General features: G+C 48.5%; 1 protein-coding gene across 4 annotated transcripts in view; it reads right to left on the bottom strand.

Annotated features, from left to right (window-relative positions):
- Nucleotides 1–1,930: 1,930 nt before the first annotated feature.
- ptprn2 (protein tyrosine phosphatase receptor type N2) overlaps nucleotides 1,931–24,516 on the bottom strand; it is a 56,556-nt gene continuing 33,970 nt past the window's right edge. For 2 of the 4 annotated variants that reach the window (XM_061266054.1, XM_061266055.1), the window contains 11 exons: nucleotides 15,565–15,780; nucleotides 13,386–13,583; nucleotides 10,196–10,343; nucleotides 9,622–9,695; nucleotides 8,127–8,204; nucleotides 6,856–6,975; nucleotides 6,622–6,788; nucleotides 5,507–5,560; nucleotides 4,762–4,826; nucleotides 3,610–3,683; nucleotides 1,931–2,772 (listed from right to left, as the gene is read on the bottom strand). In XM_061266054.1, coding sequence (XP_061122038.1) covers nucleotides 2,701–2,772; nucleotides 3,610–3,683; nucleotides 4,762–4,826; nucleotides 5,507–5,560; nucleotides 6,622–6,788; nucleotides 6,856–6,975; nucleotides 8,127–8,204; nucleotides 9,622–9,695; nucleotides 10,196–10,343; nucleotides 13,386–13,583; nucleotides 15,565–15,780 — 1,266 coding nt within the window. In that variant the 3' untranslated portion in view covers nucleotides 1,931–2,700. Of the gene's footprint in view, nucleotides 2,773–3,609; nucleotides 3,684–4,761; nucleotides 4,827–5,506; nucleotides 5,561–6,621; nucleotides 6,789–6,855; nucleotides 6,976–8,126; nucleotides 8,205–8,281; nucleotides 8,655–9,621; nucleotides 9,696–10,195; nucleotides 10,344–13,385; nucleotides 13,584–15,564; nucleotides 15,781–24,516 lie in introns of those variants that run through there. The other 2 variants (XR_009710498.1, XM_061266056.1) reach the window with 2 other exon arrangements.

Here is a 24,516-nt window from a genome sequence, read left to right as displayed (position 1 = left end):
CATGCACTAAAGTTAGATATTAGCTTGGAGAAAACGCGCATAAAAGAAGTGGTGTCATTTTCTTCTTCGTTTTGGTTTACGGCGTGGTGGCACCAGCTTCAATGCACTTTACCGACACCTACTGGTTGAAGTCATATGAACTGAAAAAAGAACGAATCACCTTAGGAAGTGATTCATTCGATCTCGTTCAATGAAGGAATTTGTTCTTTTGAACGAATCTCTGTCTCTGTTGTAAAGTTCTTATGCTCCTTAAATAAGGCTTCAGTTGAACTTTATACTAGCTTCAGCTAGTTGTTTATTTAATCACTCGCGTAGTCTCATGCTAACACTCTTCTTCTGCTGCCTGTGCATACATTCCGTCCTACAGAGTTCCCTTGAGGCTATACAGCCCTCTGTGGGTGATCGTCTGCAACCACATATCATTACATCTGTCTCCCTCCTTCCCTCTCTCTCTCTCTCTCTTTCTCTCTCTCTCTCTCTCTCTCTCTCTCTCTCTCTCTCTCTCTCTCTCTCTCTCTCTCTCTCTCTCTCTCTCTCTCTCTCTCTCTCTCCTATTGACCCGCAGAGGGCGACACACGGTACACCTTTGCTATCTTATGGTCAAATTCCGGGAATACAAAACAAATACATATGCGTCATTTCTCCTACTGACCAGCAGAGGGCGACACACGGTACACTTTTGCTATCTTATGGTCCAATTCAGGGAATCCAAAACGAATACATGAGTCATTCCTCCTGCGTCATTTCTCCTACTGACCAGCAGAGGGCGACACACGGTACACTTTTGCTATCTTATGGTCCAATTCAGGGGATCCAAAACGTATACGCACGCGTCGTTGTATTTTCATTTGTTTCTCGCGATATGTTCTATTTTTGTTTTAGAATCAAATTAAACCGCTCTTTTACTTCTTTTAACCTATATCTAACGATATGATGTAAGTGTAGGCTTATCTTAGTCTTTTGTTTTTTTGTACAGCTCATTTATTTCTAAAGAAAAGCTTTTTTTTTTCTTTATTATCAGATGTCGGAGCTGTGATTGTTTTTCCAAGCACCTCAGATAACATTTGTCAAATGTCTGGCTTCATCACTCATTCTTCTTGGCTATGGAAACAAGCGGACGGTTCGAACCCAGCTCTGTCCGAGTCACGTGCCGTGTTCCACACGCACGCATTGCTTCGCCTCCAGGCCGTCATTTTAAAGCAGAAATTGTCGTCAACCGACCCACCTGCATGGTGAAGAAAAAAGAAAAAGAAAAAGGCTGCCGACTGCAGTCAGTGCGCAGGTGTGGCAAGATTTTCAGCACACGAGCAAATGTTTTTCCTGGTGAGCCTCTGACATGGCAACGGTCCTAGTAACAGTTGCCTAGCAACAACAACCACCACTCCCACAGCCAATCAGCTAAAAGGTGACGACATTGTCATTGTCGTTTCTAGCCTCGTACTCGTCTGAGCCCGCGTCGTCCACCGATTGCAGGCCGAGTGAGCGAGCGAGCGAGCGAGCGAGCGAGCGACTCCGCCATTTTCCCTCCATCCCGTCACGACGCGTTCATCGGCAACAATGACGCAATAAAGCGTCGCACCCTCAGCCGAGCAAAAGAAATCAATCTGGCTTTGACAATTGCACAGTGCGCCTGGCCAGATAGGTGTTGAGGCCAGGCCAGGTCAGGTCAGGTCAGGTCAGGTCAGGCACACGCTGGGCTTTTCTTCTTCTTCTTCATCCCAAGCACTTTTCCAAACAAGCACAAACACTCGGGGATGGCCCCACTACTAATTAATAATCTGTGACGTGTGTGAAGTCATCGCTAACGACTGAAGCCTCCTCCCTTGTGTGTTAAGTAAGAGCAACGACAAAATGAATGAGCATTTTGGAAATGGGACTCTGCATTTTGCTTGCACTGGGACTGGAGAAGGTGGAAAAAAAGACAGGAGAGTTTGGCTTTGAATTGACCTTTACTATCAATGAAGGTTAGTGCAGAGCAAGAGCGTCATATCATTGTCATGTTGCACAGCATAGCACAATGCATCCGCAATACAGAAATACAACAAGCACGTTACTAGCAGAGCACTTGGTAGCCATAAGAGGACAAAACGCGACTTCTCGTTCTTATTGGTGGTCACGCGGTGTCGACCGGCGACGGACGGACGGACGGACGGACGGATGCAGTTGTATCGCGAGTTGACTTTTTAGCACGTCGATATTTACGCCAATGCTCGGCAAGGAGCGGTCTCATAAGTGTCAAATGGTTTGAAAAAGAAAGGCGTAATATACGTACGAGGAGAAGAGTCGGTGGGAGATGTGTTCTTGTTTGGCGCTTCCCTGCTAATTGCTTGCTCGAATTGTTCCAAAAATAATGACGCAATATTTCAATCCGTATAGTCAACTGTACATATCCATACAAGTGTATATGTTGGATTCTTTTTAAATATATATTTCTTTACATCTCTGGAAGTGTTCACTCGACATGACGGCAAAGCTCGCCAGTGGCACGAAAAGGCTGCATTCGGGTCCCTACCGTTGATTACTCGAGCGTCCCCTCCTAGCCCGGACCGACTGCCCGTACCTGAACGCAATCTTTGGCCACTGCGGCCCGCACACCCAATAAGAGTGCTCAGCTATATCTATATATATATTGATGAATCTAGATCTACAGAGAGACAGCTTGAGGAAGCAGATGAATAAGAGCAGAGCAGAGCAGTCAACTCATTGAGGCATGGCTTTGAGGATGGCGTTCACCTCCTCGGCCACGGCCGTCAGCGCAAACTCAAACTGCTCCTGGGTGGCGATGGAAGACAAGAGGCCGCCGCAGCATATGTGAAGAAAGAAAGAAAGAAAGAAAGTATTTGTAGCCACGCAGGTGAGCCAGCCCACTTTTGTTTGTCTTTTCTTGCTTCTCCCCCTCCAGAGCAAAGCAACAGCGGGATTGATGTTGACCCCCAATGAGCCGCCGCCGCCGCTGCTGCTGCTGCTGTTTTGCACTCTTTCACTCCCCAGGCTCAGGGGGAGGAGAAGAAAACAAAAAAAGCAGCAGCGTAGGAGTCCGCAGGCCTTTAGATGCGTCAACACACAGCCAAGGCCCAAAGGGAGATCGATATGCGGCAGCCGCCGGTGGCCGATCGCATTTGTCTATTTTTGAAATTGTCCGAAATATCAAGCCATCTGTCTCGGCCTGCCTGGATTTGGGGGGCGCGATTTTAGGGCTAGGCTAGATCAGCCCTCCCTCCCTCCCTCCCCATCGTCGGTGGGACACGGTCTGTCTGTGAGCACCCTGAAATGGTGGCCTCAAAGCAAAATGGCCAACCTCAGCTTGTTGAGATGCTCGTCTCATGATCTTACGAAAGGAAAGCCGCTTCAGTGCAAAATGGCACACGCTCGTCAACTTCACTTGTAAAAGAACTTGAAATTTGGACTAAAAGCAGGGCTTATTTGCTCATATTTGACTGTTTGAGGCAAAAATTGTCGCTGGCATCCAATAAAACTCCCTTTGTATCAAACAATGGAGGCGTGTTTTCTTTTCATCTGACCCCCCCTTCCCCACAAGCACTTGAGCTCAAAGGCTTGGAAGAGGGACAGGACGGGACGGGACGGGACGGGACGGGACGGGGGTCTTACCTTTGTGTGGACCATTCCGGCTCTCTGGTCTCTCAAGTGCTCCAGGCTAGCGGCAATATCAATCTCTTTAGCACCTGCAACGCACAACATTGGAAGCGCTTCAAAGCAAGCGGGCTAATCCAGCTCACATCAGCTCTCCTCTTTTTCCACGCAAGGCCAATTGCAAATGATTGCATTCATCGGCGGAAAGGTTTGGACGACGGCCCGCCGACGCGTGCGTCTTGATCAAATATGCAGGGGGGGGAGGGGGGTCACGCCGTCTGCACGACTCGCCGAGCGAGCGAGCGCCTTTCATCGCCACCGACTACGAGGGACGCTCCGAGATCCAGCTGCGGACGTGACCTTTTCTAATGAGCGGCCATTTTGAGTTGGGGAGAGGGCAAAGTTGAGAAGGCAAAGGTCGGCGGGCAAGCAGAGCTATGTCTTCAAATTGACGCAGATTGACCTTTGGGGTCACGTCACCACCATTTTGACAAGGCGCCTCTTCGATAATATTACTGCACTACTGCCCCCTGGTGTTCGTTTATATGTTGCTTTTCTCCAGAGTGCAAGATTTTGTACAAAATGTATGCAAGAGTTGTTTTTATTGGTGCTTATGGATGTCAACTGTATTAGCAACCGGTACAAACTAAAATGTTTGAAAAATAGAATCATCTTTTCATGAAAGTTGTTTTAATCAAAAGGTTATTCGTTCAATCTGATGTATTTTTTATGATATCAATTTAGACTCGGAAATAAAGACTCTGTCACGGCCCTCGGTCCGTGCAAATGGCGAGCCTAAGACAATAATGCGGCGGCTGAAAAATCAAGGGGAGGGAAAAAGAATAATCCAATGCTTCAACACATTGCTTCTATGAAACATTGATGTTGAAAGCGCAAACAAATTCCCTTTCATTGGCATGCATGCGCCATCTAAATTCACGCGGCAATTGCGACGCAGCTCGTCGATACGGCGTGACAGCGGCACAAATGACGACGACTAAATGACCAATGTTCAAATCGCTTTTTTTTTGGTCCCCTTGATTTCTCATTTGCGAGCTGAGCTGGGGGCTTTTGCTCCCCCTGCCTGCGCCGCATCACGCCTCTATGGAAAAGCCACGTGTTGCTATGGCAACGCGAGCAGGGAGTGGAAAAAGCCAAGCAAGCGTTTACCTTTTGCCATCCGGTTGAGGACCATGTCAATCAGAATGTAAGTGCCACTCCTGCCAGCGCCGTCGCTGCGGTGAGACAAAGACAAGGAAGGAGGACAGACACACTCCATTCAGAGACGGACGGACGGACACATCCAATGCAGCCGGCGTGAATATCATGCTTGAGATTTTTTGCCCTTCATCATCTTGCATGTGTGGTCTGGCCAGGCAATGGCAAAGGCAAAGGGGGAGGTGGGTGGGGTTGGTGAGTTGAGGGGGAGGACAAAGGCTTTTCAAATGGTGCACCTCGGGAGCACAGGAGAAGGTTGAGAGACCAGGGGCGCTTTGAAGAACAGCTTTTTCATTTTGGAGGGCCTTGCTTTTTCTCTCTCGCTCTCTCTCGCTCTCTCTCTCTCTCTCTCGCTCTCTCTCTCTCTCTCTCTCTCTCCAGAGATAGTGTGTTGAAAAGCCTCCCTTTGTGCCCCCTGGCCATTCAGCGGCACTGCATGTTAATTGCAAACAAGGTGTGCACGTCTCTTCCATAAAGGCGCAGGCCAACGGAACGGGGTGGGGGGGGGAGAACGGCGGCTTCATTAATCCACGTACGCATGCATGACTTCACAGCGTCAAAGTGCTCAGGCGGGACAACTTTTTAAGCCTGCCGTGCACTGTCATCATGTCCCTCCCTCCCTCCCTCCCAAATAAGAAAAACTAAAGTGGAATTTCAAATGGAATGTTTGCGTCTTTGATGTGCTTGGAATACTTGCCTGCAGTGAACAATAATGGGGCAAGATCGACCTCGGTAGCACTTGTTAACCTTTCTGGAATAGAAGAAGAAGACAAAGAAAAAAAAAGAAAGTGGGTTATTGAACACTGATCAAGTGAAATATTTTCACAATAATGATCAGGTCTTGACAATCCAGACATTCCATCCCAGGTACATATTTATTCTTGAAAAAATGGAATTCACATGATAACATGTAATGACAAAGAGTGCAGCACAAGGACGGCCCAAACGTCCCATGCAAGTAAAGCCAGAGGGTCGAGACAGCAAGGAGAGGAGGGCGAGCGAGTGAGCGAGTGAGAGCAAGAGAGAGAGAGAGTCAGGTTGTGCGCAGGCCTGGCTGAGGAGACACAGTTTCCAATGATCACTTTTGTGACTATGCAACTGGGCTCATATTACTAGCTGCAACATCACAAAAATGACACTGGCAACCGCAAAATACGGCCCAAACCTCAACAAAAATACACACACACACAGATGGAAAAAAAAAAGTGCACTCTAATGCATACAAGCTAATTGGAAGGAGGGGCATAGATACGTAGCAAAGAGAACGCCATCCCCTCCACTTTGCATGAACAAGCACGGACACACACACACATTTCCATCCCCAAATCCGATGCATCCATTCTCATTTGTTGTCCCTCCACGCGGCGAGGTTATCCGCTCGCTAACAAACGTCAAGCATTTTTAGTCAGGCAGGCAGCCGCCACTCGTTTAATTGGCTCTTTGAATGAGGTGTTTTCTTCCCAAGCCAAGCCAGGCAGTGCGGGGCTGTTAAGTTGCTGCATCGAGGGGGGAGGTGGGGGGATGCGGGGACACCAAGGTTGTTAGATTTCAAAAAAAAAAAAAAAGATCACAAAAAATTTCAAAAGCATCTTTGTTTGGAAAAAAATCTGGTATCATTAACAAACGTTTCAGAGAAAAAAAAATCTGGTCCGAGTCAAAACAAAATCATGACACATCCCAAACTAGGGGGATAGGAGAGAAACCTTGTTAGAGCCAGTGAAGGGGGAAAAAAGAAGGGAGGGAGGGAGGGAGGGAGGTCGAGGGTGAACGAGCTGAGCGGCCATGAGGTCAAAGGTGGCCGCGCTACAGTACCTGCGGAAGTCCAAGAGGCTACGTGCCGAGCTGGGGACGCCGTGATCCATCCAGGAGAGGAAGTGGAACTGCGTGACGGTGCGCGTCTCATTGGTGTGCAGGTTCTTCAGGTAGAAGCTTCGGACCAGGAAGTCCTCGCACCAGATGTGCTCGGAAACCAGGTTGACCTGCGCGGGTGCGCGCCGCCGTTAAGGCCGAAGACAAGGGTGCGCTGAAGTTGAAAAAGACGCCTACCTCGTAGAAGTGGTAGACGTCGGAGCCTTCGTCCGGCCAGTAGCGGTGACACTGCTTGACGCCGTTCTCCGAGACGGGGGTGAGCATGAGCACCACCACGCAGCCGCTCTCCCACACCATCTGCAGCGGGAGGGAGGGAGGGAGGGAGTTAGGGAGGGAGGGAGACGCCATTGTTCAAGGCTGACAATATTCCCCATCAAATGGATTTCTCAATCCGGGTCCAGGAGGCACCAATAAAGCATCATGCGTGAGTGTAATGCGCGCTCGGGAGAAACACGCCAGCAAGCCAGCACGCCAGCACGCCAGCAAGCCAGCACGCCAGCCAGCCAGCCAGCACGCCAGCCCACGGTGACCGTTAAGGCAAATGGGAAGGAAAAGAGCATGCACACTACCTTTGGCAAATATCTACACAGATATTTTTCCTTTTTGGAATTTGTCAATGTTTTGAATAACTCTTTCGAGGCCCTTTATTAGCAAAGAGTCCGTTCCGTGTCTGACATGAATTATTTGCTCCCTTGCCGTATTAGCACAGATTGACTCGTTTTTGCTCAGAAGGGAGAAAACACCATTTTGTCCCTTTTTGGTTGTTCTTTTTTCCCTCCCGCCTACGTAATTAGAAAAAGTGCCGCGCATCTATAATAGATTGGCAACTGCCACGAAAAAGAAACAAAACAAATACCAAACAATTATCAGTGTTTGATTAGAGCCACTCAACACGTTCGAATAGAGAAAGAGAGGCGGTGTTAAGGTTAGGGTTGCGGGGGGGGGGAGAAAAACAAACCAAAAACCTTCCCGCACAATTAGGATGCACTTTGCAGTTAAAAGCTAGCAAGCCATTGCGTTGTTAATTAAATGCGAGCCGATTGTCGGCCATGAAAAGGAGCCAACTTGAGAAAAGGTTGACGTCGGAGGGCAAAGGGGCCGGCTGCCGTGCCGTGCCGTGCCGCTCGCTCGCTCCCGTCACGCAACGCTCCGCCTAATGACTACGGTGGGCGTCTTATTAACACACGGGGACGCCATTTGGCCAGCATGCATCATTTAGTGCGCAAGCGGACCGACGGACGGACGGCTGTGTTTAACAGCGGCTCGTGATTAACGGTGCTCCGGGAATGCATTAGCCTCGTTATCGGCAAATTGCGTTTGTCACTCGGCATCTGCTGCGTCTGCCTTGCCCACCCGAGGACGCCGTTGGTTTCTTTTCAGGCCTCGATCAGCGTTGCCGTCCAACAATAGGTTCAGCAAATCACTTTGAGCGATGGGACGAGACTTACCTGCCAAAAGTCAGCCACGGTGGAGGGAAGCGGGCCCTGCGAGGCGATGTAAGTGGGGTTGCGGGGGTCGTGGTCCATCTGGGAGGGAGAAAAGGCAGTGTGACGCCGTGTTGAGGCTTCAAAGCGCTCACTGAAATATTTGTTCTCATTTTCACTTTTCAAAGCTTCGCCTTGCATCCGAACGAGGGATCCGTCCGTAAAGGCAGCCTCAGTTCTCTTGACGTTGAAAAGAACAAAACAAATCTTGTACACCCACCTCCTTAAACATCACACGCGTGCAAGAAGGAACATTGTGGTACTTCAGCCAAACTTTTTTTTTTCTCTTCATGCTTCCTGGTTAAGATTCCTCCCATGGTTTTTGCTTAGAAGAGGGGCGGGGCGGGGAAGGGCAGGGCAGGACCTCCCCCTCGTTGAAATGAAAGGCGAATGAATGCGAGCGCCGCTGTTTGGTTTTGCCAATCTCAAGGACACAGACGCGCTGCCGCCGCCGCCGCCGCCGCCGCCGCCGCCGCCGCCGCCGCCGGAATACTAAAAGGCAAACATGAAAGAGCGGTCGGTCCTGCGTTTTTTGGGCCCGTCTTTGCTCGCTGCCGTTGTTACGAGGCGATTATGACAAACGCCGGAGGTCGCTCTCCTCCGGCTCCCGAAAAATGCAGGCGGGCGGCTTTGCCGTGACGGCCTGGCGCCTTTCTATCACAAAGACACCTCACTTGCAGCCTCACTTTTGTGTCGTGACGTCAGACGCATGAGAAAGTTGCGTGCGGACGGAGTGCTCCTTAACGGAGTGCTCCTTAACGTAGCTTCTATGAAGTAGCCCCATTCTTTTTGATCGGACGCCGCTGCCTCGGAGCTAATGAAGAGGAAGAAGCCACATTGACAGACATAATTATCAGTTTTGCTAGACACAGCCGGGGGGGGGGGGGGGGGTCCCTATTGTGGAGTAATTACCCTGCTTTCATCCGCCCACTCCTCCCTCCCTCCCGAGCCCGTGTCCTGCCACTTCCTCGCCCACTCGCAAGCCTCCAAAATGCATCCAACACGAGAGCACATCCAGCATGATTGTTTGTTTGAGAGTCAGGCGTATCGAGCTTTTAGCGCCGCTCCCTCGTTTATCTGTTGGGAAAATTGCGGCTCGTGTATTTGAAATGCATAGCTTCCTGTTGCTTTTGATGCAGGAGCCTCGGGGGAAATCACAAATGTGCTGGAGGTGGGGGGGAAAAAAACCCAAACCCCAAAAAATAGCCTCAGCTCTCTCCCGCATACTTTGGGGTATATCCGGCCGCAGATGTATTTGCTTGTAACAAAAGATGCGTGTCTTTTGTTACTTTTGTATAGAAGAAGAAAAAAAGAAGGTTCTCTCAAAGCACCGATGGATCCGATCCGCGAGTTGTGCAAAAAAAAAGAATCAATGCTTAGTCTGTCTTAGATCGATGACAAAGCAAACACCGAAAGAGCAGATAGGAGCTGGAAAACAGAACCATTGAACCATACTCACGATTGGACTGGCGTTGATGTAATCGGAGCCGCTGTGGTTATTGTCAGCTTTCAAGGTGATTCTGGAATGATCATCTGTAACAAGGACGCATCATTCGTTAGCGTATTTCCCCGCACGTCCGTCCGTCCGTCCCAATGGCGCTGGCAAAATGAAATGGAGAAGAAGAAGAGCGCTTTCATCACTCTTTCATCATCACAGGCAAATCTCTCCAGCTCCAAAAAGAGAAGGTCCCTGCAAAAAGCCAGCACTCGCTGTTCCCGTTGAACGCGGCGGCGTCCGTCGCCTTGAGTGACGGCGGCCAAGCTTCTAATCTCGGCCGTTCCAGTCGAGAGTGGGTGTTTGCGTCATGGGTGATTGACAGTTACTCTAAAAAAAAGAAAAATCAAGCCAACTGCTAGTTGGCATCAAGTAATTGGCCTCAACCTTTTGGAACACGCCGAACAGCGACGGTTGTGCTGGGGATTACAATTGCTAACTAGCCAAGGACTCTTTTGGAGGGACCACCTGAGGATTGTTCGGGATTCACTTTCACACGATTAGCGTGGTGCCTGAACGTAAAGAAGCCAGCACTCACACGCTAGCACGGCGTCTGAGCGGTTCTTCCCGGTGCTCTGCTCGCTCCGCGCCACGCTGCAGGTGCCCGGTTCCGCCTGGTACGAGCGCAGGGCCTCCCACTCGCGCTCCAGACGGTTCTTGTTCTTCAAGTGGTCCTCCATGTACGACTGAGGAGAAAACAAGAGTTTCAGCTTGGAAGGAGTCCAGACGGGCGTCAGGTGGCAGCTAATATTTCGGACTTGGAAGGGGAGGGGAGGGGAGGGGGTGGAGAACACAATTAAGAGTCCCCAGAGGTTTGTCGGCTGCGGAAATACTCCAGGCGTCTTTCAGTGAGGCCTTTACCGCTTGCACCGCCACTGATAAGATTGTGTGCGTTTAAGCCGTCGCTCGCTCGCTCGCTCGCTCGCTCGCAGAGGACAAAATTGAATTCGCTTGAGAGACAAAGATGGCAAAAAAAGAAGTGGGGGCGCGCTCCGTGCGTGTGTGTGTGTATACTCCCAAATCAGGGCAAGTCTTGGGGAGCTTAGAGGATGTAGCTGGCAAGGCGAGGCTTTTTTTTTTTTTTTAAGCAGGCGTCATATTCCCCCCATTTCTGCCCTGTATCACGGAGCCCGCCTCCCGACGGGGGTTAAATGGTTTAGGCCGCTATTGTGCGGGGCGGCAGATTACAGACTCATAAAGTGATGTCAGGGATCAGCCGGCTGATACAATGAAAGTGATAGCCACACGCGCTGCGGGTTTATCCCATATTAAAAAGTGGCGTAGGGAAGAGGAGCGCCTTCATTGTTAGAGTCTGTCAAATGCTAAAGCACATCTTTGTGGAGTAAAAGAGAGGAGAAAAAAAAAACCGGGGCAGAGATGCTAATCACAGATAGGCCTGGTCCAGCACACAATGGGTAATTAGCCTTTGATGGCTAATGAATTCAGCAGGCCTTACAAATGGAACTAATGACGGGAATCAAAGTTTATTGTTAGCTATGCAAACTAGTGCCACCGAGGTCCTAAAATCAAGCGCTGTGATTAATGTCGGGACAGCACAGCGTGTTCCACCTCCACCTTTAATGGCAGTCTCCTATAATCGAATTGCTGTCTGCTGTTGCCGGGAGATTTTCATTTTGTCATTATCATCTCAGTCTGTGTCTGTCTGTCTGTCACCTGTCACCTGTCATGTCAGCATCACATCTTCCCCCATGCAAGTGCATCTCAATCCATTCAAACGACATGCTGAATTGTTTGCCTTCGACATTCCTATTTCTGCCTGTTTCGGCTGGGCCGGGCCGGGCTGGGCCGGGCCCCCTTATCAAGGCGGCGAGCTCCCGGCGGGAGCGCGGCTTATTGCGCAGACGAGCTTTCGCGAATGAGGGGAGGATTAGGTGTGCCAATCAGGGGGATTTGGGATGGGGGAGGCCCAGATGTCAGGGAAACAATGTCTAATCCCATAAGCAGCCTCGGCCGCTAGGTGAAACGGGGATGAAGGCGGACGGCACGCAACAGGTAATACCAAATTCAAACAATTGAAGAGGTGATAAAGCACAAGTAGGAAAAGTAGGCCTCACACGCTCTTCTTCAATACCACGCAAGTGAGCGCGGTCATATTTGTTGAATTAAATGAGCTGTTTCCCTCCAATAATTGCTTAATGGCACCTTTGAGTTGGTGCCCTGTTAAAGGCTGGCTCTTTGGCGCTGTCCGTGGTGCTGAACGGAGGTACTGAGGTCCTTTCTGAAACAATGTGGATTTCTTTTCTTACCTTTACGTCAAACTTGGAAATGAAGGCACCAGTGTACATTTTAAACACTTCAAAAAGCAAGAATTATGATTTTTTTTTTTTTTTAAATCAGCCGTACACTACAATGGAGTAGAGGGAAACCTAAGTAGCCATTGTGGCTATTGTTCTCTGGGAGTCCAGTATGCAAAAAGCAAAGGGTGTGTTGAAGTAGTTCCAGCAGGGTCATAGCAAAGACTATAAAAATGGGACCCCTGCTTGGCACTTAGCATTAAGGCTTGGAATCGGGTTAGGCTTAGACCACCAAATGATTCCCGAGCGCAGCGCCGCCGCTGCTGCTCACTGCTCCCCTCTCCCCCAGGGGAGAAAATCAAAATTACGCGGGGATGGCTTCAATGCAGAGGACAAATTTCACCACAGTCAGATGTGTGTGTGACCATCATTGGGACTTTACCTTTAACTTAAATAAACAACAAGCTGCCGACTCAGCACAAAGAGGCTTCCAATTTCGCTCGAAAAGACTTTTGCAGTGCGAGTGTGAGCTTTGGAACGTTGCGTATTCATCATCAGCCCTCTCCACACGGCGCGCCGCTTCAAATAGCGACGCAGAGATGAGATGAGATGAGATGAGATGAGAAGGGCAAATATAGGCCCCGAGATGAGCGATAAGAAGGCAATCACACACATGGTTTGACGGGAGATGATGGCGGAATGTTAAGGAGAGACCCTTGTGAGAGCCAAAACCCAGACATCCCCAAACAATTGGCTTTCAAAAGCAATAGCGCACCCACGGAAAAAGAGAATTCTCAATTCACAGCTTAGAAGAAATTCACGCGAGCTGTGCTAATTATCAGTCGTTGACGTACAGCGGGGGGTCACGTTTGCTCCCGATATGGACTCCAATTTCTAATTTGGACGGAAGGAGAAGCCTAGGCTAAGAGTAATAAGAGGGCACCTGGCCTCCTCCAAATGATTCACAGCAGCGTTGTGAGCACTATTGTCGCCGCGTTCAAAGGGGAGACTTGACGAGTGGAAGAAAAAGCCATCTGTTAGCGGCGCTACAAGGCATTGCTCACATTCCTTCTGGTTCATTACAGAACCAACCGCTATATTTGTGTGTGTCTATATATATATATATAAAAAGTGGCGTAGATATATATATATATATAAATGTATACTATGTGGCGTGTGATGAATGCGTCCGCCATGAATGGAAACACTGCCGGGCATCTATCCGTCTCTTTATCAAGCTTGTCGCCGACGAGTGACGGACTGCAAAATTAAAACGATCCATTATGTAGAAGGAAATGCTTATTTCCAGCCCAAAAGAAGAATTACAAAGACCCCAATGAGAAAATGCTATTTCAAAATGAGCACTTCAATGGTCTTAACGATTGACATGCCAACCCCCCCCCCAGATGGCTTTCATCTGGTCCTCGTTTGTCGTTCTAGCAACATTTGGCGTAAAAGCATCTCATCGCTCACCAGTATCATGTGACCTGTGGAGATGTCCATGTTGGACAGCACGGGCTCCTCGCACCAGGAGGAGGTGCTGCTGCGCGTGGACGGGCTGCCGGCCCCGGGGCCGTCGCTGAACTGGGACGACACGCTGTTGAGGCGCGAGTGGCGCAGGGTCTCCGGACGCTCCGACGCCCGGACGGCCATGCGCTGGCGACACAGCTCCTATCCCGGCACAAAAAAAGAAATCAAATTGGCTGCGGCCGGCCGTGAGATTGACTCGTGTGCACCTAACGTCGTACCTATGTCCTCTCCCTCTCTCTCTCAAGTCGCCGCTACTTAGCCATTCGCACCTGCGTGCGTGCTATTGATTCCGTGCTTGATGCATTATGCAAGATATTTGCGGATGATTGATTATTTGATGTTATTAGTCTCTAATTTGCTGCCGTAAAAGTGGAATGGCCCCTCTGCGCTCCTCTATTGTAAGAAGCAGGGTGCTGATTGCGGGGTTCTTCAAAAAGAAAACCAATATGGCCCTTTTGTCAAACAAATCAGACATTTGAAAGATGGATGAAAGAACCTTTCCCCCAAAACAAAGCAGCGGAGATCATCCATCATTCAAATAACCAGTCAGGAGTGACTGGGATGCATTCATGCATGATATACTGATGGATAGATATCTCTGCTGTGTGTGTGTGTGTGTGTGCCAACAAAAAATGCTTCCCCCTACTTTTATCAAGACGACAACTTTTCAAGTGACTCAGCTTTTTTTTTTTCTTCTTTTTTCGGATGGTGCAGCTATAATATGAAGACAGGCCATTTTGAAGATCTATTTGTCCGATTTTTTGTTATTAGTATTCGTGTGTGCCTTCACTCACCACTAAAAAATGAAAGAAAAAGAAAACGTAATTTCCCCGTTGCCCGAGTAATAAAAGCTTATTCGATTCGATTCGATGTCTGACACGACGTCTCGTTTCTTATCTGTTCAAGTCACCGCAATCTCTAAAAAGCATCATGCAGCGTTTGGGCCAGACACTTCCTTTCAAATTCATTTCCATGCTCAATAAGAGCGGAGGGAGGACACGCGCTATCTGCTGATCTATCGACGGGATATTTCCCCGAGGGTTGCAGGGCAGGGAGCTAAGCCCTGCTCCTGGACCCCAGCACCCTCCACCGTCAAGACTTTAATGATTAGAGTCATGAAGCGGCGCCTTGGCCTTGGGGCAACATCCTAGTCCACCTCATAATTCATTCCACTTCTTTCTCTGCCACAGTGTGGGAGGATGAGCCCGAGTCCAAGCCCGAGTCCAAGCCCGAGCCCGAGCCCGAGCCCGGTTGGATGCAGAGGGGAGATACGAGCGGCCTTTCACGACCGACCCCAAAGCACTTTTCAAAGTGAGAATGGCAACGGGAGGAAACACGAATCCACACTTTGGCCATTTGGACTAAGCTAAGTGGACATAGCGTTGCCTCAGGAAGGTCTGATGGGCTTCGTGCTAACAAAGCACTGCCATGCTAACAGTTTGCAAGAGCAAGACAAAGATAGAGGCAAATGTAAAAAATGACTATTATTACTTTCTTCTATTATTTGATCCTTACTTGTTGAATATCACTGGCTTACTCGGGATGTCATGTATGACGACGGAAACGATATATGAACGAGTCATCGTGGAGAATAGCAATTTCAAAGAAAACATGGTCCTCGGTTGGTTGGGATGAAAAAAGCTTGGACTTCATCAGCCCTAAACCTGATGAAATATTGAAATGTTAACAAGCTAAATGTGCCCGCCCAGCTGAGCCCCAGCGACCGCGCTCAATCAATCTTCTCCAAAGGCGTAGGTCACACTGGCGTGCGTCTAACACATTGGGACAATACCATAGAACGCGCACGCACACATTTTCATCCACAACCCAAGTACAATTTAGTTGTATTTAATTTTCAAGTTCAATACATTTGCCTTGAAGAACTTAACCAATTTTGATTGCTTTTCTTCTTTTTTTTAGATTTGACCATGACTTGAAAATAAGTGAATTGAATTGACGCAGTCACATCTTTTGACTAGAAAAGGGAATTCAATTGAAAATCGTGGACAAAAATGAGGCTGTGTGTGTGTGTGTGTGTGTGTGTCTCCAATGGCAGATTAGAGGTGGCAAACGGCGGCTCCCGATTGGCCGACGGCGAGCGCAAGAGGGGGCGTCTCCAAACCTGATAGGTTGCCGTGGCATCGCTGCTGGCGTCAGTGCCCAAACCGGAGAGTTTCTCCTTCATGCGCAGGTGGGAGCGCTGGCGAACGCAGAAAAAGATGGCCGACACGGCCAGCACCACCAGGATGAAGAGCACGCACAGCACCGACAGAACCACCAGCTGACCCGACTCCACCCGGGTCTCTTTCACCACCGGGATGTGGTTCAGGCTGCCCCTCTGCGGTGGACACAAAAAGGGGGGGGGGGGGGGGGTCAAAAAAGCCCAGCACAGCACAGCACAGGTAGACAACCTGTGGCCCATTTCAAAAATCTAATCAAACTTTGTAGCCAAGATTTGAAGCAGGGGTGGGTAGGCAACTGCTTCATATTTAGCCAAACAAAAGCATTTTGCTTGCATTTCAAAAAAACATGGAAAAAAAAGGAGCTGCTTGCTATACGAGGCCAGAAGCATTTCACCCGGACATGCCGTTATCATTTTCACCCTTAAAGGAACAAAAATGAGATTGTCCGGCTCAGTCCATCAACCCCCTCCTCATTAGCCAGCTCATAATGTGCATTCAGACAAGCCCCCCAACCCCAGCCTAGTCCACTAGTGCCTCCCACTACAGACATTCCCAATCCCATTTAGAGCTGGCGAGGCCAGGCCGGGCCGGGCCGGGCCGGGCCGGGCCGAGCCGAGCCGAGCCGAGCCGAGCCGAGCCGAGCCGAGCCAAGCCAAGCCAAGCCAAGCCAAGCCAAGCCGGGCTGTGCAGCTGCAAGAGGGAGGTCGGCAGCCTAAAAGCTTGCAGCTTGTAATTAGCTCCTGGCTGGATTAGCTTGTTGAAGCAAGCAGAAGTACGGATTAAAAAGAAAAATGTTTTTGACATATAAAATTGTTTAGCCAGGGATTGTGCTTTTCAATTTTTTTAATCTAATAAAAACAGAAGGTCTTAAGATGAACACCGCAGCTGCTTTCATACGAGGAGCTGGCCATTCTAAACATACAATGCTCGGTGCTTTTTTTTCTTTTGAAAAGGTTAAATAAGCACAGAGCAGACACGGACGCACGGACGGACGGGGCAGATGCTTCGGGAAAGTTTACGAGCAAAAAGAAGGCCAGATGCAGTCAGCCAGCGAGCCAGCCAGCCAGCCAGCGCAGCTCTCGTAACACACAAATAGGAGTGAGCACAAACATACAATTGTTTCACTGAAACTCCTTTTGGTCTATTTTAAAAATGGAGCAAAAAATCTTTTGCCTGGATGACAGATCAATCACTAATTATTAAGCACAAATGAAATGGAATTGAGAGGGTTCTGATTCTATTCAAACTCTGTCTGACATCATCATCACAAATACATACATGATGTCGGGGACTCAATCGTGAAGAATAAAATATGTTTCAAAAAAACAAAATAGAGCAAGACCTCTCATTATTTGGACTAAAAGCAAGCAGCTGAAATGGAAATTTGGAAGAATAGCCTAAAAGATGCATCCTTATGGCTTCATTTCTGAGGGCGTGCCGTGCGTGGCGAAAAATGACATTAGACTGAATGCTTTAATAGTCCACATTTGGGGGCTCGAGATGAGGTCTTCAAATGTTTGAGGTAGGACTGTTGAAATCTTCTCAATGATTTTGCTTGGTTGTGTTTTTTTTCCCCTGCTTCATATTTTTCGGGGAATGATTTCCAAATGTGTTTTTTTTTTCCCGCCATCGATTAATTCATATTTAATAATATTAATCATAATATTTGATCAAGACTGCATTAGACTGAACGTTTTCGGCTTCTACAAGTGGGGTGCGCCGACCGGATGTCAAAGGGGATGCACGGCTGAAAAGCTTTCAAAGTTCAGGAAGCCTCAACATTTAACCACGTCTGTGCTCGTGTAAAAACCCAATCAAATGGATAAAAGCACATCCCTCTCTCGCGCTTGGCCGTGTTCAATTTGTCAATTGAGAGAAAAAGATCCGGGCCAGAGGGATTTTTTTTTTTTTTGGGGGGGGGGGGGCTGCTTTGGATTATTCAAAGAAGGGAGAGGAAAGGTCAGGCTGTGGTGTGTTGACTCACACCAAAATGTTTTTTTTTTGTGTGTAGAAAAAAAGATCTACAGCAATGTCGCACATAGTAATCCAATACTCTGGAAAGTTACTTTTATTTACGACGGAGTAAAAAATGAATTTGGATTCGTCGTCGGCAACGATTGATCTCACCGAGCCCAAATTCAGAATTTGGGTCGTTTGACTTCATTCCATGGAAGATAAGCAGCAATGGAGTTGAAGTCCCTGCTATGCGGATTTGTTATTCACAAAATAATGCTTGCATTTTGCACAAGCCAAAATAAATTGTGGTGGTGGTGGAGGGGGGGGAGCTCAGGGACGATCACCAGGAATGGCACCAACACAACGTGAAGTTTTCCAGCATCGTTCCTCAGCGGGATGCAAAATTTCACACACGACATTCGGAATACACCAAAAAATAATTACCCAAATGCATCTCGGTGGGCAGGATGGACGCCGCCGGCGTCTTCTTGTATTCCAGAGGCGCGCGCGCGCTTACTACACACTGACGCCGGTGGCGGCTACGAGGTGCGTTTATGCGTGCCCGGGCCGCCCACTCCCTAACCCCCACCGGCGGCGGCGGCGGCAAAAAAAAGAAGTTCCCCAGTGAGGGTCTCTCAACAAAGGAGCGAGAAAAGAAGGGGGGGGGTATTAGAAAAAGGGGAGAAGAATGCAGGATATGCCCGCCTGATTTTCCGAGCCGCGGAAGAATGTGCAGAAGCCCCCGAAGAGCGAGTCCATTCAGCACCGCCGCCGTCCTGGTGAAAAGAGACTGGGAGGTGCTGAGCTCCCTCTTCTCTATCTTTTTTTTTTTTTTTTTCTCTTTCTAGTTAAGGCTGAGCCCCTCCTTATATTCAGCCCCCACTCTGTCGCTCGCACATGTCATATGCAGCGGTTGCCATGGTGACGCCTCCACATGTTGTCGAGGTGAATGTTGGAGGAGCGATGCCTGGCTAATAGGCTTGCGGGCCGAGGTGGGTGGATGGGAGTGGGGGGAGCGGGGTGAATGGACACAGGGGCTCGTCGCTCATTTGTTGAGCAAGCGGGGGTCTCTGTGTTTGCTGCGCTGTTTTCTCAGGCTTCTTCTTGGTTTTTTTTTTTTTTCCCGGGGAAGCGCTTGATTCCTCAAAAGTGGCGCCTTTTTCTTTCTTTTTTCCACTTTTGGGGATTTGAGGGGTTCAAAGTACCGACATGCTATACTCATGCAGAAGGACAGATACTACCGTTCCATGAGGAAAAAGATGAAATGATTTTTTTTCCCCCATCATTTATGTCCATGCAGTAGCAATGTTTCCTTATTAATAAACTTACTTGATATAAAATTCTAAAAATGATATCAGATGGCACGTTGCTGTTTAAGCGCTAGCTAAAGCTTCTCACAGCGCCAACGATGTGAAAAAATATCACCGAGCTCATTTAGTCGTTTTTCAGATGAGAAGCTTCACCACAAATGATTGTTAGCCAACATCTAACACTACCTCCTATGTTACAATTTGATCCATTTCCCCCCCCAATCTATACTATTATTGCACACATCTTGGTGTTTTTTTTTTTTTTTTTTACAATTTTCTAACCATGCTTAAGGGTTGCCATTGGACGATGTAATGTTAATTGTTGAACAAATACGTCATTCGGGGGTCTCCTTAAAAATGTTGGAGAAAAGCACAGGCATCATTTAAAAATAAATCCACTAAAGTACTTTGTTGCTTCGTTCCGTCCCAGCACACTTGAAACCCGCTAACCCTCCTTTGTCAATGCACGTCGGGCCCAACATCTGCCTGCAAGAAAAAGTGCACATTTGCAGCTAAAATGCTATCCTAATTAGCAATCAGCGTGTTTAAAAAAAAAAAAAAAAATGGGGAAAAAAGAGCTCTCCAATGAGGAGCAACAGCTGCACTTAGCAGAGAGAGAGAGAGAGAGAGAGAGGGGGATTATGGAGAGTACAGAGAAAGAAAAGGGGCGGTGAAGAGAGGAGAACAGGGGTCCTGTCAAATGCAGATGACAAGTCTTTGGGGAGGGGGGAGGAGATGGCGCTTGGAGTGTGGGGGGGAAGGCTCTCCAGTTTATTTTTTCCATTCAGAGAGCACCCCCACCTCTCCTCTATTGTCCCTCTGTGTGACAGCTGGAGGTGGCAATGTGAAGAGAAGAACAAAAAAAAAGAGGGAAAAAAAACAAAAAAACAACCGCGCTCGCTGACCAGGCCGCAGTGTCATGCAGAAAAAAAAAATGCACGCAACAACTTTGGAGAACAACATTGGAGGATTCCCAAAGTGCGAGCGAGCGAGCGAGCGAGCGGCACTCCAATGCACCTCAGAGGTCGGAACCGACCGGTACACTTGGCAAATATGCTATTATAGTCAAATGCCTTTTTTTCCCCCATAAAAATATGATTAGGATCATCGTAATGATACTTTTTGCACGACTTTGCGCAAACTATATTGTGAAATTGGGCCTTTGCCGCATAACATTCATTTCAATCATTTTTCATGAACCTTATTTTGGGCTATGAAAACATCCCATCCATACTTGTTTTTTGCCGCCTGCACACAAAGGTGGTCCGGAGCAGGCTAATTAGCTGAGGAGACGAATCTGGTAGAGATTCAAGCGTATATGATGAGTGTGAGTGACGTACGTAGGGAGGCTGGAGGAAAGAAAAATAATAATCCAAAGCCATCGTTTGCGTTCTCAATTGTTCACACCCCCTGTCAGCACAAGATGACAAGATTTGACCATTGCCAGGTGTGCCAAAGAAATGAAAAGCCTCCCCTCTCTCCAAGCAGACACTTTGCTTTCCCGTCGAGACAAAAAACGCAAAACAACAGGCACCGACCGGATTGACATCTCCTCATGTCAATCTCAACTCTTTTGCTAGCCAAAACAGCAGCAACCTTCCTAAATCCTCCACAGTGGTGCCTCGCTTTGCATCCTCATCCCTTCCAAACAAATCGATGATTCCCTTTTCTTGAGATGGACCGGAAGTGGCCGTGACCAAGCTAGAAATGTCCGTCGTATTTGGCAGAATAAAATGCCATCAATTCAAATGGATGAACGGACTACGCACAACCAAAAGAGCAAATGGAGGGATTCTGAGAGGGCGTGGCCTAGCAAAGGGCCAATCGAGATTTGGCGGAAAGATTCCGAGCCCAGGACCAGACATGGCGAGCTTCGGCGCTAATGGCTCTCACGCCGGCAGCCTTTGACGTGCGTTTGGACAAAAAGCCCGGCGAGAAGCCACTCCTACGGTCAGCGCTCGTAAAAAGATAGATATATTTACGGCGTCACGGCCGCTTGATCCGCCCCGCCACCAAGTACTTTTTCAAAGTGCCGCCTGTTCCGACAGTGGCAGAGAACCCGGAGAGGCTTATCTGCCTCGACACTCCGCGCCGGTCTTTGCCTCCGTGACACGTTTCATATTTCTAATCATGAAAAAGAAGAGGGGGGAAGAAAAAAGACAACAAGACAGATGGAGAAGCAGGTGGACATGTTCAAACAATAGTGAGGGAAAAAATGTCAGGATCAAGTGCACTTCCTGGGATGCTGGCTGGCGCTGGCCACCGAGAAGGGATCAGGAGACAATAACCAGTTGGATTGTTTGCTTTCACCTTCGCCGACTGTTTCCAATGTGAACGCGCGGCCGTTTCCGTGTTCCGCTGCTTCCAAAAACACATTCATGGATTAGTGCCGTACCGAGGAGCTCGATGAAAAGTAGATCTTGGAAATTGTAACGGTTACTTCCAAGTGAAATGGCCGGAGATGGGATTTACTACCACTTTGAACCGCTGGCACGGCGACAAGATGCCCGCCGACCGACCGACCGACATGTTTGAGAGGCAGAGTGACACGCACAAACATTCAAGCTTCGTGACGAGCGACGTTGCGATTCAGCTAAATTGGGACCTTTTCCAGGTGTTTGATCACCTACACCTAACGCAGTCAAGGCATTCGATTCAATTCTTTTGTTTTTCTGCTGATGATTGCATCTAATGGCGATGTCAGCGATGTCGTTTTTTTACATTTGATCTGCGTGTAAGTTATGCTTCAGCACCGCAAGGCAGCCAGCGAGCGCCTAATGCTGCCATATTACATCAGTGGCGTGCGCATCGGAATAGTTTCAAATGAAAGCGGATAAGCAACTGGCTTGAAAATAGATTTCAAGCCCAGAAGGCGCACGGCAGCATTAATATCACATTAACACGACCTAGCAGCTGATGGATATGGCTGAGGAAAAAATCAAAATAGATTTCTTTACCACATTGTAGTTCAAAGCCAAATCCTCTATCACCTTTCCAAACGGAGCCTCGGCACGCATGGTGTTTTTTTTTTTTTTGGGATGAATCATTTATTGGAGCCAGTTTGAAAAAGCCCAGCTGAATCTCAACTATTTTGGTCATGTTGCAGGTAGATCTTGTGTGAGACTTTGGTTATGTGTTTCCTGCTAGCGTAAAAACATGGCGGCCGATTGTTGCCGTCGGGGCCTGATTATTAAAACATGACCCAATCCAAAAGGACATTTTGGTTCATGATTAATTCTATTGTATTACAGATAAAAGAGGCGCCCGCCGCCACTAAAGGAATCTCGTCGGACGGCAAAACAGGCAGGGAGCCTTTCATTGTTTTGTTTGAATAAAATCCACGCTACTTTTAAACTATTATGTTCTCGGCAGGCTCGGGGAGAGATAAAACTGCAATTAATTTGAAAAGGGACGCAAACGGCGAGACAATACATCAAGTCGTGGAGTAGTGGCGGTGGCGGCGGGCTGTAGAGGAAGGTAGCGTGGAAAAGGCTGATACTGAGAGCCGGTCGGCCGGCCGGCCATGTCAGGAAATACTGATTGAACTTGACTGCCTGGGTCCCTCCACCCTCCCATGCGTGTACCTGTTCCTGCACTCGAGACATATTGCGAGCACGCGGCCGAGCATACATCTTGGTGATCAGCCGGCGACGCCACGGATGTCCAAACGCAGGGGTCGAGAGTTTTCTCAGCTTGGTCCTCGGGACCATGGCAACAGCAGCGTAGGGGGCGCTCGGGGGGTAAAATTGACTGCCGATGCTAATTTGACCTGTTGCCAATTTATTGTCTTTTACGCCTAAATTGGCCTTTTTGAATACATTTTGAACAGACTGCGCATGACTTTGAGAGAGCTTCAACAATTGGCGACTTTGGTGCTGGAGTTTGGGCCGAAAATCAAAAGCCAGCTCATCCTGCAAAAAGCCAATCAATCCCCTCAAGAGCGCAGCTCCAGTCGCAGCCGCCGCAAACAAAACGTAGGGCTGATCGCAAACAGAATTAATGATGACTTACGTCAGTTTTTTTCTCCTTCTCGATAGCTATGCAACGCGGCGATGGATTGACGGCTCATTGTTGCAAAGGCATACAATCAATCTGGCCTATTTTCACCCACGAGCATAATTACAGCGAGCGAGCGAGGCCTCGGTGCCGCCGCCGCCGCCGCCGCCGCCTTCCCACTCCCTCTCCAACGTAATGAACTGTGACTGGCGTGTGATTGCATGCATTCAAGGACGCCACTTTCCAAGATCAACAAGCAAGCGGCAATTAAATACAATCCTTGTTCTGGATATTGACCGGAGCCTAAGTACGACATTTTGCGTCCACAACGGGACACAAAATCAATCTTTCAACGGGTTTATGCCGGCCGGCCGGCTGGTGTCGTCGACTTTGGCTAACCAACAGATAATCCCATTTGGCGGTACAGCGAAGGCCCGGCCCGGCTTTCGCTGGCTGCGAGAAACTCCGGCCCGCGCAACAAAAACCTAGCTAAATTCAAAGCGTTCCTTTGAAAAGAAAGTTGAGTATTGATTGATTCAAATGATTGTAATCAAATGCGATATCCTGAGGAAGAGAAGCGGTCTTAGCCTTTGAGTCGACGGTTTGCGTCTGAATCGGCAATTAGGCTCGTCGGCATACTAAATCAAAAATGAAAAGACGTTTGATTCTATTCAATTGACGGGCTAAGCGAGCGCTAATTAAAGCTCCCGCTCAGCGTCCGCCGCTAATCCAAAATGCGCAGTTCCGACAGTTAGGTGTTCACTTAGCGCTAATTTTAACTTCCGGGCAGACTCGAATGTTTTCATTAAATGGCCGACATTGTTGTAATTCAATTGACATACACCGTTCTAAATGTAAAGTGGATGGAGGGAGCCGGTTGCCATTTTGCGCCAGCCATGGGCCTGCGGCGAGGGCTTTTCCACCGTGCTAGCTAGCGGTCGCTTAGTGCCAGATGTGCTAGGCCAGTAGCTGCATGACAAATGGCAGGGGGTGAGCCCCCTGCTCTGTCGGCCCTCGGCATGCAGCTTTGGGGGCCAAATGGCATCCCGGCTGACATTTAAATCCTCTGCCGTGCTAGCCCAGCTGTGGGCACCGCAGGTTGCCCCCGTGGCCCCAACCCTTCCTTCCTTCCTTCCTTCCATCGGGCCCCGGTGCGAGCGGTGCCAGTCGACACATTTGCAGCTATCTTTGTAAGATTGTACTTTACGATCCAGTCGTTTATGGCATTAAAGCTCCGTGTCTGTCTGTCTGTCTGTCTGTCTATCTACCTGTCTGTCTACCTATCTATCTATCTTTTTGGATTGTTATCAAATGAGCCATTTATTTGGGTGGTCCAAGAAGGTTTGAAAACCTCCAAATCGTGGCCAGCACGAGAATATATCCATATATTTCATTGGTTACATTTGTGCAAAAGATGAGATTCTTTTTTTGTCGTCGAGTTCTTTTGATATCAAACGCACAACAAGTGGAAGTTTATAAATAATACATTTGTATTTTGTTCGACTTGGAAGATTTAAAGAGCTACTGAATATTTATCCCTGGCATCTGGCTGTTGTTCTCAGTCCCATTTTGTTTTGCTTTAATCTAAAAAAAAGGGGGAAAGATTGCGGCCATAATACTAACAAGCAC

Source organism: Syngnathus typhle, linkage group LG19 (genome assembly GCF_033458585.1).
Source record: "Syngnathus typhle isolate RoL2023-S1 ecotype Sweden linkage group LG19, RoL_Styp_1.0, whole genome shotgun sequence".
NCBI classification, from domain to species: Eukaryota; Metazoa; Chordata; class Actinopteri; order Syngnathiformes; family Syngnathidae; genus Syngnathus; species Syngnathus typhle.
Note: the sequence above shows the minus strand (reverse complement) of the source record. Positions and strands in the feature narration are given on the sequence as shown.